The sequence below is a fragment of the Heterocephalus glaber genome, unplaced genomic scaffold, assembly GCF_053883595.1.
Source record: "Heterocephalus glaber isolate CG9 unplaced genomic scaffold, H.glaber_assembly_v1.0 deba00001429, whole genome shotgun sequence".
Classification (NCBI taxonomy): Eukaryota; Metazoa; Chordata; class Mammalia; order Rodentia; family Bathyergidae; genus Heterocephalus; species Heterocephalus glaber.
In genome coordinates, this window is record NW_028258294.1 from 21705913 (window position 1) to 21727705 (window position 21793).

The 21793-nt window shown below is 33.9% G+C and overlaps 1 protein-coding gene across 10 annotated transcripts in view; it reads left to right on the plus strand.

Annotated features, from left to right (window-relative positions):
• Positions 1-21793, plus strand: part of Gria4 (glutamate ionotropic receptor AMPA type subunit 4) — a 364899-nt gene that overhangs the window by 281942 nt on the left and 61164 nt on the right. For all 10 annotated transcript variants that reach the window (XR_002386758.2, XM_004856477.3, XM_004856476.4 and 7 more), the window contains 4 exons: positions 5246-5404; positions 9613-9780; positions 10271-10375; positions 15881-15991. Coding sequence is in view for 9 of the 10 variants with exons in the window: in XM_004856477.3 (XP_004856534.1) it covers positions 5246-5404; positions 9613-9780; positions 10271-10375; positions 15881-15991 (543 nt within the window). In the remaining variant the exon portion in view is untranslated. The remainder of the gene's footprint in view (positions 1-5245; positions 5405-9612; positions 9781-10270; positions 10376-15880; positions 15992-21793) is intronic.

Consider the following 21793-nt stretch of genomic DNA (forward strand, 5'->3'; position numbering starts at 1 on the left):
ATGGAAAAATGTCCCCTGCTCCTGCATAGGCAGAACCAATATTGTCAAAATGCACATAATCTTAAAACTGTTATACAGATTCAGTGCAATTCCAATCAAAATACCAACAGTATTTTTCACAAATCTAGAGAAAACAATTCTAAAATTCATATGGAACCAGAAGAGGCCAAGAATAGCAAAAGCAAGTTTGGGCAATAAGAGCAAAGCATCACAATAATCGACTTCAAGCTACACTACAAAGCAACAGTGATAAATTGGCACAGTACTAGCACAAAACAGATATGTGGGTCAAAGGAACAGGATAGAGGATACAGAAACATCCACAGGCACATTCAGGTATTTGCTCTTTGATAAAGGGGCCAAAAGCATACCTGCAAAGAAAGAAAGCCTGTTGAACAAGTAATGCTGAGAAAACTGGATAGCTGTTTGCAGAAGTTTGAAGCTGGACACATATCTCTCACCATGTGCTAAACTAAAAGCAAAATGGATCAAAGATCTAAACATTAAAACAGAAACATTGAATCTACTGGAAAATAAAATAGGTGAAACACTTTAAGTCATAGGTTTAGGAAAAGATTTTCTAAACAGAACTCCCAATTGCACAAGAAATAACAAGAATCAACAAATGGGATTTCATCAAATTAAAAAGCTTCTGCACAATAAAGAAATCAATTAGTGTAGAGACAACCTACTGCAGAATGGGGGGGAAATGCCAGATATTTCTTAGACCGAAGACTAATAATATGTAGAATACAAAGAACTCAAAAAATAATTAGACCACCTGAAATAAAAGACCCAATCAAGAAATGGGCAAATGAAATGACCAGGCACTTCTCAGAAGAAGAACAAGTGGTCAATAAACATAGAAATCAGTGTTCAACATTTGTAGCCACTAAAGAAATGCAAATTAAAACAGCATTAAGATTCTATTTTAGGGCCAGGATTTAGCTCAGTGGTTTCGCCACCGGCTGCGCAAGCGCAAGGACCCTAGTTCGATCCCCGGTACCAAAAAAACAAACAAACAAAAAACAGCACTAAGATTTTATTTTAGACCAGAAAGAATGGCAATCAAGAAGTCAAACAATAAAAAATGCTGATGAGAAAAGAATCCTCCTACATTGTTTCTGGGAAAGTAAACTAGTAAAACCAATACAGAAATAAATATGGAGATTTCTAAAGAACTAGAAATTTGAACTAGAACTAAAACTAGAACTAGAAATTAGAAATTCCATTTGACCCAGCTATTCCCCTTCTGTTATTTTCCTCAAAGACCTAAAGACATCATGCTACCGAAATACATACATACCAATGTCCACAGCAGCAAAATTCATAATAATTAAATCTTGGAAGCAATCCTGTATCCCCATCAGCAGATAAATTTATAAAGAAAATATGGGTATCTATATATAATGGAATACAACTCAGCTCTAAAGAAGGATAAATTTGAGACATTTGTAGGAAAACGGATGCACCTGGAAAATATATTTTTGGGTAAAATAAATCAGATTCACAAGCTTAAATACCATATGGTAGCTCTAATTTGAGTAAGGCAAAGGACAAACAAAGATCATAATAAAGGATAGATGAAAACAAAGGGACAGATTTCTTGTAAATGTGAAGGGCTCAGGGAGACTAAGGCTGAGGAGAGAGGGGTTGGGAAAAGGGAAGAAAGAATCATTAAGATATGCCATGTACAGGAACCTAATAACTTCAAAGAATTTAAACATTATATGTCAGAAACATGAGCTAAAATAATAATAACAAAAAGAATGAATGAGGGGAAAGACGATTTAGAGGCAGAGTGAGGAAGTTGATGGAAGAGAGAAGGGGATCAAAAAAGAAACAAGCTGTGTTATGTACACAAACCTACTCCACAGGACGAATGTAAACTTTATGCACTGGAAGCATGCACTAATAAAATAATATAATTTTTAAAAGTGTATATGCTAAGCCACTTCTTCACTGGCTAATTTGTAAGATGATGAAGGGGAATTTTCCTATTCTATCTTCCTTTGTTAACTGCATCAAAACTGTCTCAATATGATTTAATAACCTGTCAACCTGAGAAACACAACAGAAATGTTATCTGAATTAGGTAAGATTTGAAGGATGAGTATTGATTAAATATTGACATTGTAGTGGATCTACAGATTTACATAGTCATCAGGATAGCTGATACGTATAAACATCCCTCCTACAGATATGCAACCAGCATATTAATCCATTTTAACAAGTAGAAGGCTTTTCCTCTGCTCATCCTGACCTCTGGGGCATTATTTACTTAGTTGCTTAACCACCAATTTCCCCCTGACTCTGGAGTAGCCCATTTTATTACTATGCTGCCCTAGAACTTTCAGTTCCGCAATATTCTCTGGATACAAACTGATGCTAACTGGCCACCAAAGCAACTGTTTCCAAGGAAACTGCTTTGCAGGCTAGATCCTGTCAATTTTCTATATAAAATAATAAGAAAATGTATGGAAGGGAAAATATTGCCTGTACTCAGACACAGCTGAAATTAACTAAGTCACCCACTATTCATTCAAATCATAACTGAAAGAAGTTTATCATCAGATATGGTAACTTTTCTCCGTTACCTTCAGTGTACCAACAGGATGGAACCAGAGAAATGTGGACTGAGATTTATTAGACAGACTTTACATCATAGGATTTTTCTGAAGGTTGCTGCTTTGCCTGTGTCCTGCAACTGTGGTTAATGACATGAAAGAAAGCTTGGCAGACCTCCTATTTCACCCATGGCTGAAAGAAAATAATAATGTCATCAATTAGCAACTAATGCAATAGTTGAATTACTGTGGCTTTTAGAAATCATTGAAATTAGTTGCCTGCCTGTGGGTTTGTCCTATACTCTGGTCAAAACAAATATTCAGCTGAAATCTTAGTAGCTCGAGATTGATGAGTAGTGTTTTTTGCTGTTTCTGAAACATAAATTTGCTTTCTGACATCTACTTTACTTAGAATGTTATTGATGATCTGTCAAATTAGCCGGCACGTAATAGGCATTAAATATGTATGTGTTTAGTGAATTAATAATTATTATTAATTATTGAATGCAAACAAGATGTGCTAGATACTTTAGCATTACCATTCTCATTTTGCAGGTCGGAAATCTATGTTAAAAAGTTACAGGTGGGAGTCCAAGTCTGGGTTTTCTTTATCCAGTATCAATGTGCCTCTTTTGCAAACAAATTGTTAATTATTAAAATTCAAAACATTTCTTTATGTAAGAAAATGTGGGATCATAAGGTAAAAAATTCAAATTCAAACATCAATTACTGTGGTTGGAATTTGGCCCTACTATATATTTACTCAGGGATCTTGAAAAGTTACTCCACTGAGCCTCAGTTTTCTTGTCTGTAAGATTAATAATAGAAACTGCTTCATAACTTTTTTGTGAAGACTAGATAGATTACCTATGTAATGTGCTTAGCACAGTATCTGACACACAGTAAACCCAGCCTCAGAATTAGTTGTTAGTTCATGTACCTGATGTCTCACCAACAATTTTGCTTAGTTGCCAAATGACTGATCTATTTCATCTTAGATAACCAAATAGCAATATCATGTATGGGCTAGGAAGACAATCTTCTTCACTATTAGATCAATTAAATAAAAACAAAAGCAAAAAATCACAAATGTTTCCAAAAGCATGGTTAAAGTGAGTACCCCCAGGCCTTCACTGCTTCCTCCTGTAATGCCAGTTTCTCCCACAAAAAGGAAGAAAGACAAACAGACAGACAGACAAACAGGAAGAAAAAGAAAGAAAGAAAGAAAGAAAGAAAGAAAGAAAGAAAGAAAGAAAGAAAGAAAGAAAGAAAGGAAGGAAGGAAGGAAGGAAGAAAGAAAGAGAAGGGAGAGAAAGGAAAGAGAGAGAGAGAAAGAAGAAATACTTTCCCTTAGCATTCTCAGAAGAACTGAAACATTTTCATATTTTTTAAAGAACGTTTACTAAATGCTAAGTAAAAACAAGAAAGAAGTTACAGATACTAAAAACTGCATCCGTGTGCATGTGTATGTCTCTGTGTGTATGTGCAAATGCACATATGACTTTTACTGTTCTCTAAACTGACACCTCTGGCTTTATTAATTTACTTCCTTAATATACCTTTTGCCCTTTTCTTTCATCATTGAGTATATATTTTTATAATGTGCTTTAAATTCTTAATGGAAATTAAAGATGATGAGAAACAGAGAGAGACAGACAGAGAGGGAGAGGAGGGGAATGGAGGGAAGGGGGAGGGAGGGCATGGGGAGGGGAGGAGAGTGAAGGGGAGGGGAAGGGAGGAGAGGAGAGGGAATTACTTTCCAGAATTTTTGAAACCTAGGTTATTACTTCTAGGCCAGCCCAAAAAGATAACACTCTTCCCTCTCACCCTCTCAACTTCTTCATTCCAGCTGGAGGAAACTGTCATTTTTCTGACCACACAGGAACCCTTCAGAATTTTTACCCTCTCTGGCTCAAATCATCAGCTCTCTCTGCTTATAAACCACTTGTGATTAAATCAAAATGCTTTTAAATGGTCTAACCCATCACAGACTCAGAATGTCCTGGTAGCTTGATGTCACCTTCACCTAATGCACATTTTCACATATCCACATCAGAGGGCATCCAGGCATGCTGTCACACCCCTGTAATACCAGTACTCTGGGAGGCTAAGGCAAGAATATCACTACTTTGAACCAAATGTGGGTAAATTAGAGACTTAGGAACACACTGTCTTCAAAATAAAAAAATTTTTAAAGGACTGGGGATGTAGTCCTGGGTGTGAAGGCCTTGGATCCCATCCCTAGTTCACAAAAAAGTATATAAGCATACAAAGAGAAAACAAGAAAGAATATTCTCAAAAGAATATTCTTAGAATATATATATATATATTCTAATATATATAACATATTAGAATATATATATATCATTTATGTCCTCAGCAGGAGACTGTTATCATACTTGTTCCTATTTCCCCCTTATACACCATAAGACATTGAAAGCCATTCAAGAAATATTTGAATTGAGCTGAACTGATATGATTTATATTCTCTTTCTATGTATTTGAATAACAGAAATTAATAGCTAAAGTAATGTAACTCTATTTCTTGCCTCCTTCCAGCCATTTTTTATTAGAATTCTATTTAGATGTACATATTGGTTATTGCTTTATATTAAATTGAAAAGCTGAAATGTATACTAATGAGCTAAACTCAGCAACATTTCATATTGATTTTACAGGGATTCAAGGATATTTCTCTCGAGAGGTTTATACATGGTGGAGCCAATGTTACAGGATTCCAGTTGGTAGATTTTAATACACCCATAGTAACCAAACTAATGGATCGCTGGAAGAAACTAGATCAGAGAGAGTATCCAGGATCTGAGACTCCACCAAAGGTATTTGCTCTTTTGAATCTCATATACTTTTGGTATTTTTTAAATTTTAAGGTAGAAATTTCATTATCCGATTCTAGCTGCATTTTTTCGAAGATACTCTAGCACAGGAAAGCAGCATTTTGTCAGTATCGCTGCACTGAACAGGCACCTAATAATTTCTAAATCTCTATATTTAAGAGCAGAGTTGTTATACATTCACTCAAGGAGTTTACTATTTTTATTACTTTATATATGAACTTGCTTGAAGAAATTACATGGTTTTGAAAGTTTCATTAACTAAATATTTCATCTATGAATAACCATCATTAACTTTTATAGCCAGATAAAAGCTGTATTTGTAAAATGATTTATAATGAGTAGATAAATTAAGAAATTGTTAGAAATGCAAAGTGTAGAGCTTCTATAACAATTTCTCTTTAAAAATAACAGTAAAGGCTTAGATTCTTTAATTTTTTCTGACAAATGTTACAGAAGTATGTTATTAGTATTTACAAAGGAAGGTGGTAAATTTCCAATCATAAACACATTTAAAAAGTTAGATGGTTTTCTTAGACATCATGTAGATAACAGAGTAATATATCAGCTCCAACTTGGTGGTTATGAGCTCTGACATAATAAGGCATCACGATTAACAATATTTACACTGACAACATTAAAGTCCAGTAAAGAGTTTTAATTGATAATTTGAAAATTCAAGCATAGAAAAAGTGAGGTTTTCAGCTACTCCATTTTCTAACTTAAAATTTTTCAATTTGGCTATGTCATTTTCTCCTCTGCAATATTAGAATTTGGATAACTACTCTATAGAACTATGAGTTTTTCAAAAAATTCCATATATTGGGTCTCCAGTATGCACCAGGCATTATATTTCTACCTTCTGATTTTCCAGATTAATACATGTAAGACAAAAGTAGACGCATTCATTGACTGTCCTTTAGTTGAGGACCAAGTTCATAGAATATCTAGGATAGAATCATTTTAATTATTCTTATTCAATAACCTCCAATTAGACTTGTCTATACTACATCTTTGGACTCTGTTATATAAAAATTATGATTCTTTATGGTGTTTATCTATGATAATTCTGCTTGTTTGATATACCTGTTAAGATTTAAGTCAATTTCATGTTTTCGTAAATACAGCTTTTATGATATACTACAATAAACATGACTTACAGATATAGTAGTCTCAGTTCTTTGCATGACTGTAGGCACTGAAAATTTAATAAATACATACAGTCAATTTTCATTATTTCTGGTAGTTCTTTAACATCTTTTTAAATAATGAATGAGCAAATATTAAACCTTTTTTCTTGGAAGAAATATAGGGCTAATGTTTATGAGCAACTAGTTACAATATCTTTGTCAACTAAACAATATATAATATTGTTTTCTGTACGTTTAAATTTAAAGAAATCTCATTTAATACATTTTTGATTCTTTAACATTGGACTAATGGCCAACACTTCTATAACTCAGGCCTGAATTATGCTTATTAAATATGAATGTTTCCTTCATAAGGCACACTACAGCATTCTTGCATTTAGGAACACTAGACAGCACTCAACACTATGCTTTTGGACCATTTCAAATAGGTAAATCATCAATAGAAAGTAAAAGTTTAAGAAAACCAGCACTGACCACAACAAGTATGTTTGTTTATGGTATGAGGACACAAACAAACAAACAAAAGAGAGAATGTTTCCTTATTCGATCACAGCTAAGACATTTTATCTTGGGTGAATCACAGTTTTTTACTACTCTACACAAATAACCACAAAAGTGCCACAAGTATTGATTTGGGGATCACAAATTAGCAACTAGACAACTGCAAATGCCTAGAATCCACAAATAAGGATGACTGCAATTTTATAAATTATACTTCAGTCACTTAGTATTTCAACCAAGATTTCTGATCTTGTCACTTTGGGAATAAAGATCTTCCATGACACAGGGGAAACAAGTCTCTGCACCCACTACGATGCTCCAGCAAAAGCACTTCCCTACCCGTGTCTCGCTCATTAACCTCCACGCTTCTACCTCACTGGTCCTGCACTTTCATTTCCACCAGTCCAAACTAACCATCTTCCAAAGCTTTATATCAAACTCTACTTTCTCTCAAAGCTTTTTAAAACTGTTTCCAGTAAATATGAACCCTTTCTCCTTTATACTGTTCATAACATTTGAAGATGTATTTTTTCCCAAAGATTTAACATAATTCTTTGTAAACTTATTGTTTCACACCAATGAACTTCTTTGGGGACAGAAAGCAGCTATTACTCATCCTTGTAGCCCTTATTATTCCTAGCCAGTGTCTAAGTATATTTTTCAAAGAATTCTCAGATATGATATAAAATTTCATCCTCAAAACCACCACAGTAGATAGACATTATCACCTTATTTTATTTGATTTTGTTGTATTTTATGTTCCATTACTGAAGGATGTGCTTCTCTTTCCTATAAACCTATGTGTAGCAAAATTCAAGTTCATCTCAGTTCTTTCTTTTCAAAGTCCATATTCTTTCTACTGTACTGTGATATTGTCTATCTCTATCTTATTGAACTATGAAGTTTGAGAAACAGAACTCATTCTATTATGCTGTTCATTGGTCAGAGCAATTAATTCCTGTAAGCTTAAATCTACTTTTATCCTTCCCCCAAATCAAATGTTTTTCTAATAGAAATTTTCTAGGTGACATCTAGAAGTTGTGTACACATAAATATGGTTTCCTGGACTGTAACACAATAAGCCACGCAGGCAATAATGATACTCATTGAAAAGCTAAGATCTATTTGAACTACTGCTTCTTTCCATCTGTCATTTCTATGACCTGTCAAGTTCCAGCTTCTGCTGCTCTGATTGAATATCCCCTTACCTGCTCTTTTTTCTAGTGCACTTACTTCATACAAATGGATGGACTTTAAAACGCAGCAAGTGCACTTGCATTTTTATGTCATCTCTTCTCAGTTTCTCTCTCCCAATGAAAAAGCAACAGTGTTTTTCTTTTTTCCTTTCTTGACCCTGAAGTACTAGTACTGCATTTTCTTTTGCCTCTATGTCTTTAGCTACTTTCAGTTTATTTCTTGCTTTTATTTTCTTGCTTTACAAAAAGACAACTTTATGCCTTTCTTTGCTTAAAGATGTGTGAGTTCAGGCAGGGGAGGAAGCATATTCATTAACATTTTAATTTCCTGCAGCTACTCCATCTCAGTTGTAAAGAGGCATGCCTATCTTTAAGCCTTTTTATCATATTCTGAAGGAATATATAGCAAGTCTCTTAATTTATACAAATCCTTCTAATATAAGCTTAAGAGCTAGGTCCTCTACTATTGGAAGGCCCTTTGTTAGAATTTATACAATATTCCTTATTTTATGTATCCCTATGTTTTAGTTTTTGTCTTTCCTGGAACTGGTTGCTCTGTGTTGCGGTCATATTGCTATGTTTACTTTCTATCATTGGGATTTCAAGAGAGCTTTCTGTATTTGCAAGCAGAAAATCAAGGAGAACATCCCCCCCTTTTGCACAGCAAATCCTACCCACTATATAGATGTTGAAAGTATTAATCACATGGAATTGACCATGTAGAATTCCTGAAAGAGAAGATGTAGTTGACATTCTGCCATGTTTCAAGAAAATTGTGTCATGTTTCCCAAGTGCATATTGTCTAATAAATCTATTCAACCTCTATCAATTCAACCTCTATCTATTCAACCTCTATCCCCTGTTCTTTTCATTTATGGGTTATACAAGTTACTCAGTTTTTCCTCATTTCTACTCTTACCTTGAAAATGTTTCTTCTAGATGCTCATTGTTCTCAAAGTGAAGAAGCATGCAGTAGTCATTGGAAAGCAGAATACTTCATATCTCCACTTTGATCCTAGTTTAAATGGAAAGCTTAAAAGAAACAATTTAACCTTCTGATCACCCTTACTAGATATGAAGGGGCTTGCTAAATCACTAGGTTGCCCAGGCTGACCTCAATTATCAGTAATTTAACTGTAATTCATAACAGGATGGTACTTTTGGCATAAACCCACAAAACCTCCAGACTATTCCTAGATTTTTTTTTTTTTTTTTTTTTGCGGCACCAGGGATTGAACTCAGGACCCTGGGCTTGCGAGTTAGGTGCAGCACCACTGAGTTAAATCCCCAGTCCTCCTAGATAAGATTTTAATATTTACCATTATCTTCACTATCATTTGATTAGTACACTTCTGCTCTGACTTATGATGGTGTCCTGGTGATGGCTGAAACTTTCCGAAGTCTTAGAAGGCAGAAAATTGATATTTCAAGGAGAGGAAATGCTGGCGATTGTCTAGCAAACCCTGCTGCTCCATGGGGCCAAGGGATTGATATGGAGAGGACACTCAAACAGGTAACTCCCTCTGTTAAGTTCTATTTTTCTATTATCTTAAGTGGAATGTTTAGGAAAATATTAATTTTTCTGAGCATAAATGCATATTACAATTGCCAGTTTAATACATTAAGCCATAGTCATTGTTGAGGTGATTAGAAATATATAGTAAATAGAATACAGGCTAGAATTGTGATGTTAATATCTTAAAGCAGGGTTATGCTACAGTAACAACCCCAAACCCTAATAGCTTAAAGCAACACAAGAGCTTTGCTCACTATACACAAACTAGATTAGCAAATGTCCTCAGCTCACTTTAATCACTCAAGGACACAGGATGACAAAGCAGCTACCATCAAATGCTACTCAAATACCCAATGACATTCCTATAAATGATGTTAACTTATAGTTACACGTCCTTGTGTGGCTATACCCCTACCAGATAGAAGTAAGATTTCTCTAAGTGAAGTGGCAAGTGAATACACGTATGGGTTTTCTTTTTCCTTCATAGGTTCGAATTCAAGGCCTGACTGGAAATGTTCAGTTTGACCACTACGGACGTAGAGTCAATTACACAATGGATGTGTTTGAGCTAAAGAGCACAGGGCCTAGAAAGGTGAGCAACTATCAAAGTGAAAAACAAAAAATTCTTGGCCAGCCATGGTAGGACACACTTGTAATCCCAGCACTCAAGAGGCTGAGGTGGGAGGATCACTATGAATTCAAAGCCAATCTGACTATATAGTACTTCAAGGCTAGCCTGAATTGCATAATGAGAACCTGTCTCAAGGAAGGAAGGAAGGAAGGGAGGGAGGGAGGGAGGGAGGGAGGAAGGAAGGGAGAGAAAGGGAGAGAGAAGGAAAGAAAGAAAAACTTCAAGGTTTGCACTTGGTATATTTGGCATATTTAAAAGATTATAGGGACAAAAACTGGTTATTCTACATTTTTAATGTGAGTACTTATAAACAGTACTTTCTTGATTATCTGTACTGATAAATTATTGTGTCATATAATCAATACTCTGTGGAAAGCTGAACCATCTAATTTGTACACCATTTATAACCTTTACTCACAATGGAAGCAACTGGGAAAGAATTTTCACAAAAAGAAAGAAAAATCCCACAAAATATAACTCACACAGCAGGAAAGAACACAATGCAGTACTACATCCACACATCATTTATGAAATCATTAGAGAGAGTACAAAGAATACTAATACTTTTAATGGATGGGCATCTTTAGAGCAGACTGGAGGTTCTTAAGGTAAATCTGTAGATGAATGCAAATGAGCAAAGAAGAAAGCAGAAGAAAGACGAGATTATGAAACTTATTGTTAGGCTGAGAAGGGAAAAAATTGATCAGGAGGATGCTGTATTCAAAAACTTGGACTTGGAAGGATAAGACTGTGGGTCATAAGATATGACTAAACATGTCAGTAGTCTTCCAAAAAGTACTGCATATGATAGAACCATATAACCCCACTGCAGTAATTGGTTATAAATTAACACATAGGATCTTTAATTTTTCTTTTCTCAAAAATTAACTACCATATCATGGAAAGAGGTGTTTCAGTTACCCTTATCTAAAAATTATTTCAACACTTGGGTGTTTAAAAAGCTTTTCCAAAATACACCTTCTTGCCTTAATGTAATAATAGTATCTACGATATATGAAATTACCTCTATGTTCCAAGCTCTGAACTTGGTACTTCACATAATGTAATCCTTGTAGAAAAATCTATAACTTGAATATTATTTCCATTTTTCAAAAGAGAAAATTATAACCCAAGAAGTTGTGATTACTTGTCTAAATCCTGTATCTGGGAAAACAAAAATTTTAATTCAGATGTTTCTGGTTCTAGAACCTTCCCACATTATACCCTGCCTAAATCCCCTTACTCCTGAGAAGTTTATTTTCTAGTAGGGTAGAAGATATGTTCCATATGCCAGTTATAGAAAAAAATACGTGGAATTTCTAAAAGGAAAAGCTCACTTTCAGCTGGAAGAAAACACATTAGGAAAGGCTGCACTGAGGAGTAGGATTTTAAGTTAGCCATGTAGCTAGAGTTTAAATAGGAAGAGGCAACAGCCAGAAGAAAGGCTTAGAGGTGGGATGCTTAAGGTCATATATGGAAAATGACGAACACTTTAAAGTTGTGTCTTACTGCACTCTGTCATATGGATGTGCTTCTGCATCCATGTGAGAAGGAGAAACCTACAACTGTGTCTTCTTGTCTGGAGGCTGACAGCTGATCCATGGCAGGTTGGCATCATCCCTGTCCAGGTTAGATAGGGCAGGAGATGGATGACAGCTGAGGAGACCTAAGCTGCACCACCATGACAGGCTCCTCCTCAAGAGCTTTCCAGAAGCAAGGGAAGGGGGCATACTTCTTGAGAAGAAACTCAATGGGCTCTGTGTCAGAACCCACTTACCTGCTCAGTCAGCCCACTGCCAGCAACAAGAAACAAAGACGCTCATTTAAGCAAGGTCCCTGCTAGCTGTGGAGCAGACAGAATACTCCATAAGCTCTTAAAAATATTAGCTAAAGGGCAGAGGTAAGACAGACCACTTTCTGCCACATTCCTGACCTTGCAAAACTATCCATTTAACAAAAGCTTTTTAAATTCAGAGGACAACTCCATGTTTTATAAATCAGTAAGTACAGAAAGTCAAATGGTTCTATATAAAAGAAGGCATAATGGAGAAAGGAAGCAGGTGGTAACTAGCAATAGCATCTAGCAGGCTATTTATTGTACTGAATCTTTTCAAGGCTTATTGAACTGTGGTGGTACTAAAATTAAGATTTTTCGAGGCAAATGTTAAAGAGTAAGTTGGGAGAGTAATGGGCGATATATCTTCATGCCCAGCTGACCTTCATCTAAGATTTTAAAAGAAATATGAAGTGTAAAATGCTGTAGACTCATCTGTCTTCCTTTTCCTGTGGCAATGATCAACTTGAGTGTTCTGCTGGGAATATTAAACTTAAAAATAAGCTACCATGAGAAACAGTATGCTGGTGAGACTAGAGATATGGCTGAGAACTGAGCAATTGTTCTTGAAAAATGTAACACTTGCCAGCAAGGGAACTATCTTTGAAATAGGTTAGAAAGTCAACCCATTCGTTTGTCTGACTTCTGTAACAAACTGACTGAGTCTCATTAAGCAGGGGATGCAAAGATCTTTCTGAAGTCCAGACTCCTAAGTAACATAGAATCTTCTTATCATTTGGTGATCCTCAGAGCATCAGATGGAATGTTTTTGGGCTAGACTTGCATGGTTTCATGAATTCTTAATTATAAATATTCATTTACTTAGGAGCAAGGTATACACCAGGTACTGTCATGGAAAATCGATAAGCATTTTTACATTTAACCCTCATGACAATGTAAGAGCAAGATATATATTTTTTCTCATTTTGTAGACAAGTAAGGCTTAGACAAAATAAGCATCCTGCCCAGCTAGAAAGAGGTGGAGATGGAAAGAAAACAAAAATTCCAGTAGCTTCAAAGCTCACTCTCTGCACTGCTGTGAATCATCAGTTCCAGTGCCTATAAGATTCCCATTTAGGGATGATGTGACAATTAAGACAGATTTTTCAGGACAGGTTTAGAAAAAACAACTCTCCATGAACCAATTTTGAATAGAATAGGGCTCCTTATAATCCCTCAATCCCAACCGCAACCCTATTTTACAAGCCAAGTCAAAGATAAACATAGATACCTACACATACACAATTTATTCTGGTAATATTTGTGCAAAATTCATCTTTAACAGCCCAAACAAGACGAATATTTTTTAACATTCTTTTCCAGGTTAGTGATCTAAATGATTCCATATTTTGACAATATAAAACCACTGTCATCCACTTGTGTGTCTAGAAAAAAAATATCTGTTTTCCTTAATAGATTAAATGAGGTCAGACAAGATACAAGTGTCTAATAAAATATAAAATGTTGAGAAGAACTAGAGAGAAAAAATCCATCTCACATGAGATTCTAGATCAAAGCCTTAGGATTCTTTTCTTTAGGAAATGATCCGTGCACGGACTATCTTTCCAATAAATCTGCAGCCCCATGAAATCTGTCACAGATTTGACCCACATTACAAAATGTGGCTTTTTCACCATGATTCCCCCCCCATTAACTTTATTGGTACATTTTAGGTATAAAATACAGTTACATTCATCATTGGGATCTTGTACCATTACATGAGTCTCTTGGTTCTTATTTTTTTCCCCTTCCCTTGCCCTCCCTTCACCCCCTCCACCCTTCCCTATTTGCAAACACCTTGTTTCCATTTTTTCCCTCTTCTCATATTTTTTCCTTTCCCCTTTTTCCCTTCCCCTACCCCTCCCAATTAACCTGCTCTTTTAGACCTTTTCTTCCTGTTACACAATATCAGTTATACATTTTTTAAATTACAATATTAAGATCTAGGAGACATTACCACAGATTTTACAGAATTTAAAAGGATATAAAAAGCATATTACAAAAATCTTTTTTGAAATAAATTTGACAACTTCTAAGAAGTACCTTAGAAGACAAATTAATGAAACTAACTCTGGAGGAAATATAAAATTTGAATAGCACCTATTAAAGAAAGTATATTCCTAGCTTGAAAACCTACCTATATGACAACAGCAGGCTCCTAAACATTTTAATTGATAAATTATATCAAACAATTAAAGCAGAAAAAAGAAGGAACACTTCTCCCCTCATTTTAGGAACTCAACTTTGTGCTAATCCTAAAACTGGGTAAAGATAATAGAAGAAAAAGTATGAACATAGATAGAAATTTGTTTAACAAAACAAACTATTGGAAGTCAGATCTGGCAGGATGTAGAAAGTGGTTTTATTATAGGGATGGCAGTGTTGGTTCAGCATTGGAAGATCCACCCCGAAAAGTCATCCTTTTAACAGAGGAAAGGAAAAAGCCATATGATCCTGTCACTAGTTGGAGAAAAAGTTTTGGACTAAATTCTACAGCTGTTCATGGTAAAAGCTATCAGGAGACTAGAACTATAACAGAACCTTCTTAACAGATTAAAGACATGTACTCCATACTTCCAGCGAGAACACCTTATATGAATGGAGAAGATACAATGCTTTCTCCTTAAGGTGGGGAACAAGAACAGATATGCTTACTCTTTATCTGTCCATTAAACTTTGAAACCTAGTCCCCACCAAAACAGTCTGGCAATAAAATGACACAACTAGGTTAGGATTGGCACGACAGAAGCAAAATCTTTATATGTAGATGAAATGATCATCTACAGAGAAAATACTAAAAAATCTCTAGGAGCCCCTAGAACTTGTATTTGAATTTAGCAGGATTAGAAAACACAAGGTATATATAAAAATTCAGTCAGACTATACTTAATTTACATTATGGAAAAATAGTTCACTTCTAAATGTTAAAATAATTTTACAATTTTAAGTTAAAATACACATTTAAATATAAGCTTTCAAAGTAAAAACAATGTTTATCCATATTCATCCCTGAGGTAGGTAACATTTTATAAAAGGTATTGCTATCAAGGGATTCGGTTATATCAAACCAAGAACCATTTCCACATTGCTTTTAAAATATACCAACTTCTTTTGCTTGAAAGTACCCTTTATAAATCTGAGTATTCTTTTTATAACATAACTTGTAACTTTATCAATAAAATAATCTAATTAATTTTAGTAGTATTACTTCATCTCACTAAAAGAGAGGGGAAGCATCAATGATGTTCCATCTGTGTTTATATTCCTTTCAGAACCATCCTTTTCCAATATCTTGGCTGCTGCATAATTTGCTAAATATATAATATGGCAGAATCTTTTAACACCAAGAGAATGACTTATCAGCAATTTTTAAAACTTCCATTTTTTTAATTCCCTTTTTATTTTATTATTATTTTTCTGTGTGTGTGTGTGTATGTGTGTGTGTGTGTACCGGGATAGGACTCAAGACCTTGCGCTTGTGAGGCAGGCCCGGTACCACTGAGCTAAATCCCTGGCCCTCATTCCCTTTTTAAATTTGTTGTGGTTGCTTCTTTATTTATACTACTCATTCCAATGAGAGCTAGAGTATACACTCTTGTGAAATCTTTTCAAGTATTTTCTGTGTTTGGCAGGTTGGTTACTGGAATGATATGGATAAATTAGTCTTGATTCAAGATGTTCCCACTCTTGGCAATGACACAGCAGCTATTGAGAACAGAACAGTGGTTGTAACCACAATTATGGTAAGTTTTGGTGTGTGCTTTATAGTGTTCTGTTTTGTCCACAGGCAATTTTATCTCCCTGGCTATGGTGAACAGGGAGGGTAAAAGCTGAATCTCAGTGGTGACATAAGTGCTCTGATCCACCAAAGTCTGTTAAGGCTGTGAATAGGTTTGTCCTGAGCTTTGGGTACATTCAGTACTTGTATTATTTTATCTTTTACTGCATTGTTCATGGAAAAATGCTTAGATGTTAAAATTGAGACTGTCAAACTCTAGATGGAAATGAACTACTAAGACCCAAATACAAAACACGAAACATGAAAAAGGTCAACATCCAGTCATAAAAATATCTAGTAGCAAACACCATATCGTTATTGTTGCTATGTTTTTTTAAAAAACATCAATGTAATACTAGTTAATATTGTTCAGAATTATAATTTTCAGGTAGTTTAATCATCAAATAATGATTTAGATTGTCTGTTTATAATGTGGTGATTTTAATGGGCATGTTTTATATAACTGAATGCTTTAGAAATTAGTTTTGCTTTATAATTACTTTTAATGTGAAAAAAAGTTTTGTTTCACACTGACCAGTGAGAAATACACATATAGTTTATTGGACTTCTAATAATTAGGAAAACTGTTATTGCTTTATTTAATTATATCATAAAATGAAAAATCCTCTAAATTTTAAGGCTTCAGAGGTTCTCATGAAACTATCGTTTAAATAATAGAATATCTTATATATTTTTCTCTTCCACAGTCAAACATGCCCTTTAGAATCAATGCTAGTCAAAGGAGATCAACAATCAGTGACCTTTGCTATCTAATTTAAAGTTATATATCCTCAGCTCACTGTCGTTTTAGGCAAAGCATATTATTAATTATTTATGAAAGTACTTACTCTAAATAAAATGAAAGTATTTATGTAATTTAGTTTTTAGCTTACACAATTTTAATTTTTAGCTTTAGGTTTTCAGTAATGTCAAGTTGTTTCTAAAATTGACATTGAGGTCAAAGCATGCAAATACCAGAGAGAAGATTTCATATGTTGCAGTTAGTTATATCTGTGATGGATCACCATTTAGCAATTTAATGTAATTTGACAAGTCTTGATTGGAAGTTTATGACTTTAAGATGCAAACCAACCAACAGCAGTGTTTGTGTAAACCTAATTTAATTGTGTAATGTTTGCATGGGATTTGAAAGCAATATATATTTCTTTTCCTAAAAAAAAAGACAGTAATGGAAATTCATACTTCAGTACAGTCCTCCTCTTTTCAGCCTGTGATGAAGAATCCCATTTTAAGAAATTGATCGAGAAAGAAAAGAGTTCCACGCTGTTCAACCATTCCTAACTAAGGCTCGAATGTTGTTCTCCTGTGTAGTAAATTTAAGCTTATTTTTCATGTGGAATTCTTCTTGGATGACCAACTCTGGACTACCAGAAAACCTTTTTTAAAAAATTATCTGTGACTTTTCTGAGATACTAGACCAAAAGAAGAAATAATCTTCATCTTTCTAAAGGAAAATAGATGTTGAAAAAAAAATCACTTGGCGATTCTGACAAATGAATTCCCATATTGTGAAATGAGGTCACTGTACATTAAGTCATGGAATTATATAACTCCTATTTGCCAGGGTAGATTTTCTAAAGTAAGAATCTCTGAATTTGTGCTTGTTTTCTGAATATATACAATTGTTTTCCTTAGAAATTTTTGAAAATTTGCCTGTTTTTTGTGAAATAAAATGTATTAATGTGCGCTATAGATATAATGTAGAAAATCTCCTTTCCATCCCTATAATTAATGGGTTTGGATATATTCTTAAAACTGAAATACATAATTAATTTTGCAAGCATGGCTAGTTTTCAGGAAGCATGCTATCAAAAAATAAGTAAAAATGATTGCAAAATCCAACTGTTTTCCATAGATATATGAAGAATATTCTGTAAAATTATCTGATGTTTGATTGATGCCATCAATATTTTTGCTATCAAAAAAGTGTAATACTAGTATTTGTCTTTTTTGAATAAAAATGTAATCTTCATATCAATAATACCTCTGGTATTTGCAACTGCATAATCATTCAATAACTCGAAAAGATACACTAAAATTGTTCCCCTGAAAGTGTTCTCTTTGTAATTGCTTTGTTTGAAAATGGTAGCCTAGTACTTGTGACAGTTCCATCACCTCATTCATTTTGAAAGAAATATGATTCCTTGGAAATGAATGAGATATGGACACCTGCATGTAATAATCCCCCGAGTTCAAGTGAAAGCACCCAACATGGAGTTAGCTAGATATTGTAACATGTGCATTATCGATACCTATATACAGAATAAGGCTGGGAATGAGTACTGAAAGCCATCCATTTTTATGAAAACTGATATGGTGTTGATGTTTTTCCTTTGTCTTTCCTTTGTGTATGCTGTTATTTATATGTCAATACACTGTAATTATATATGCTATTATTAAATAAAATTGATTGAGAAATTCAGTTATTCATTCATAAATATTTATTGGGCGTCTGCTGTTTATGAGGCACAGTTATAGATCCTGGGGATATGTCAGTGAAAACAACAGAACAAAATCCGGCATTCAGGGAATTTACATCTTAGTGAGAGTTAGTAGACAAAAAACATAATTTCATAATTATAATTGCCTCATTCCTATATAAAATAGAATGTTAGTTTGCATATCGTTTAAAATTTATTTTTTCTTACAAGAGTGCTGTATATTTATAATGTGATCTTTTTTTAATGATGAATATTTTTCTGAGTAAGGCATACTAAATACAAGTAAATGGAAAATAAAATTGACAATGTCATAATCTTTATCTTATTGACTCAAAATCTTATAAAATCTATGATACACATTACACTGTGACCATACTGATTTAACTTTTTGCATTCAAAGTAATAATTTTTGTAAATAACTTAAGGAAACCAGATCTGTGGCATGTGGTTAGAAAAAGTGCAGCAATTGAGGAAAAGGCAGTTTCTAGTAGAATCTGAGGGAAGAAAAGGTGTGATTTCCTCTATAATCTTTCTTTTTCTGACTATACAACTCTATAGAAAAAGATACTGTAGTGATAGTTCAGACAAACCCTTTTCCCTCAAAGCTTTACTAGTGAAGTTAAATGCTGATTACAATGCATTACTCAGCTTAGGAAATATTTTTTATCAGCTTATGAATATAGTAATCCTTTAGGAAAGATTTCCATAAAATCAAATTTATTCACTACAGCATCAGCATTATTTTACAAATCTAAAAACAATTTTACTTATCCCACTTGATCTTTCCAGAAGTTAGTTTTCATAGTTTTTATGAGTTATTTGATATTTTGTAGATGCAAAATACATATGTACAAGTGCAGTATAATATTATGCACATGTGTATTTATGCACAGTATGTTCATTCCTGTGGATTTATACATAGTATATGCATTCATACATATTTATACATCATATATACATTTATGAATATATACACCAAAAATTAAAATTTATTTTCTTCCTCATACCAAATATTAACTCCTCACTTCCATGTTCATCTCTGACAAACTTAATATTGTACAACCATTAAATTTATTTCCTTTTCCCAAATTGAGTAATAACATTAGAATTTCCACTTTTTAGAATTTTATCCATAGAATAAATTATCTATATGCATTAACATTCTTTGGAGAAAATCAAATATCCAAATAGGAAACAAAGATTGATATGATTCATTTTATTATATTGATTGTTTTAATAGTACTTGTGAGGGTTGTGATATTTAGAAAATCTTGAAGCCTTTCTAATGAGTTGTTTCAACATTTTAAGTTTTGCTAAATACAAATAATATTTAAAATTTTGCCAATAGGAAAATTATACTCTATTGATTAAAAATAATCTAAATTCATTTTCATAAGTAAGTCCTAATGCAGCTACATTAGACACAGAATGATTTCTGAAATAACAGAGCAGATGTAGGACACCATCTATTATAAAAATTGTCTTAATAAACTCATTATCACTTAGAAGTAATGCATGTAAAATAGCTTCTGAGGAATTATTGTTCTACAGAGTGCAGTAGTTGATAATAACGAGGGAAGATTACACTCTTAAGAAAGAAAGTATCATATTTCACTCCTCTGATCCTTCTGTTTTAAATGACAACCAAATACTAGGGACTCCATAAGATTACCGTGCAAAATGCCCCAGTCCCTTAATGTGTTGCAAAAATTCACTTTCTTTATTATATTGAAAATTTTTGATATTTTGTTCACTCATAGTAAATCTAATACTCTGTATTAAATCTCCCCAGTATGCAGTGTTTAAACTGCTACATGCAGACTGCTCGTCAGCTTAGGGATGGGGCAAATGAGGTTTGGAGGGTTGGGCATCTGCTACTGCTTTGAATTTGACATGAAAGAAAAGCAAAATGAGACATAATCAAAGCAACTGGGTAGAGCTGAGCAACCATGACAGGTGTTGTGCAAGAAAAGCCTAACCTTTCTCTCCCTGAGAGTGTGATCAAGTTTCTCTGGTGCTGCATACACCACTTGTAGGTCTCAGTCTTTGTTTGTGGCCCTGGTTGTGCAAAGAGGCTGGTTGATTTTCTAATCCACATCTTTGGGAAGGCGAAGGTTTTTCTAGCTTTGTTGGGTGTGCTTGGCAGGAAAAGAGAGCAAAGGGCTCATAGGCTCTAGCTGTACAAAAGAAAAAAATTTTTTTAAAAGAAACAAAATACTAAATAAATATTTTACTCATATGCCTGCTTCAGAAGAGACAAGTACTTTCAAATCCTTAGTTTAATTTTGAAGATCTATATCAGAAGTTCTAATGTAATTACTTAGCAATCATATTTCTACTGAGGAAGCACTGATAGACCAGGATATCTGTACAGTTATTGAGTGCTTTTAATGTGCCACACACCATGAGGATGAATTTAAAAATGTTTTAACTACATTTTTCCCAAAAGATTATATGAAGAATTTCATTTGCTAAAGATACAGGAATACATTTCTTTTGTTCCCCCTTTCGTTAAGTCACATGAAGCCTCAATTAGTTGCACTTATTTTGATGTGTGCAATAACAGCTTCAACACATTCTAGATATTTCAAAATGTAGGCCAAACTTCCACATCAGAGAGTTAGCTCAGTTAGCTGTTTTCTGTGTAAAACTGAACAATTGCATCTCCTCTGAATCTTAATTTTCCCATCTGCAAAATGGGAAATTTCTATTTCAAAGTATCAATGTGTAAAGTAAATCAGAGAACATAATTTAAAAATTTAGCATTATACCTGACACAGAGTAAGCATTAAGTAAGAATTATTACTATTTCTCTCTATTAAATTGTATTGTTGGTCCTCGCCACTCATATTCCTTTAGTCATATTACAGAGAATTTTCCATGACTTTGAACACAATAGGACAAAGGACATTTTTAAAAAGATTTGTATCCCTATCTTCCAACAAAATGCCTGACATACAGTGGGTGCTTAATAAATTCTTGATTAAACAATAAACATACAGTTTTTAATTAAGTAAATTTTCACTATAGTATGAAGAGAGAATTCAGCAAATTAGATTATTTGTTAGCTAGAGAAACTTCTATACCTAAGTTTATATGGCAGCATATATTGGTGAGGGGTAAAATTTACAAGTGTTCAAATATTCACATGCTGTAGAATTGACTTTCATCTTTAGTATTCAATGAGCCTTAGCTGTCCATTTTTTTAATAAATCATAAACTTGTTGTGGATGCCAACTGTACAGACACTTAAATTAGAATTACAAATATGTGACTTTTGCTTCTTTCTACAAAATCTTCCACAG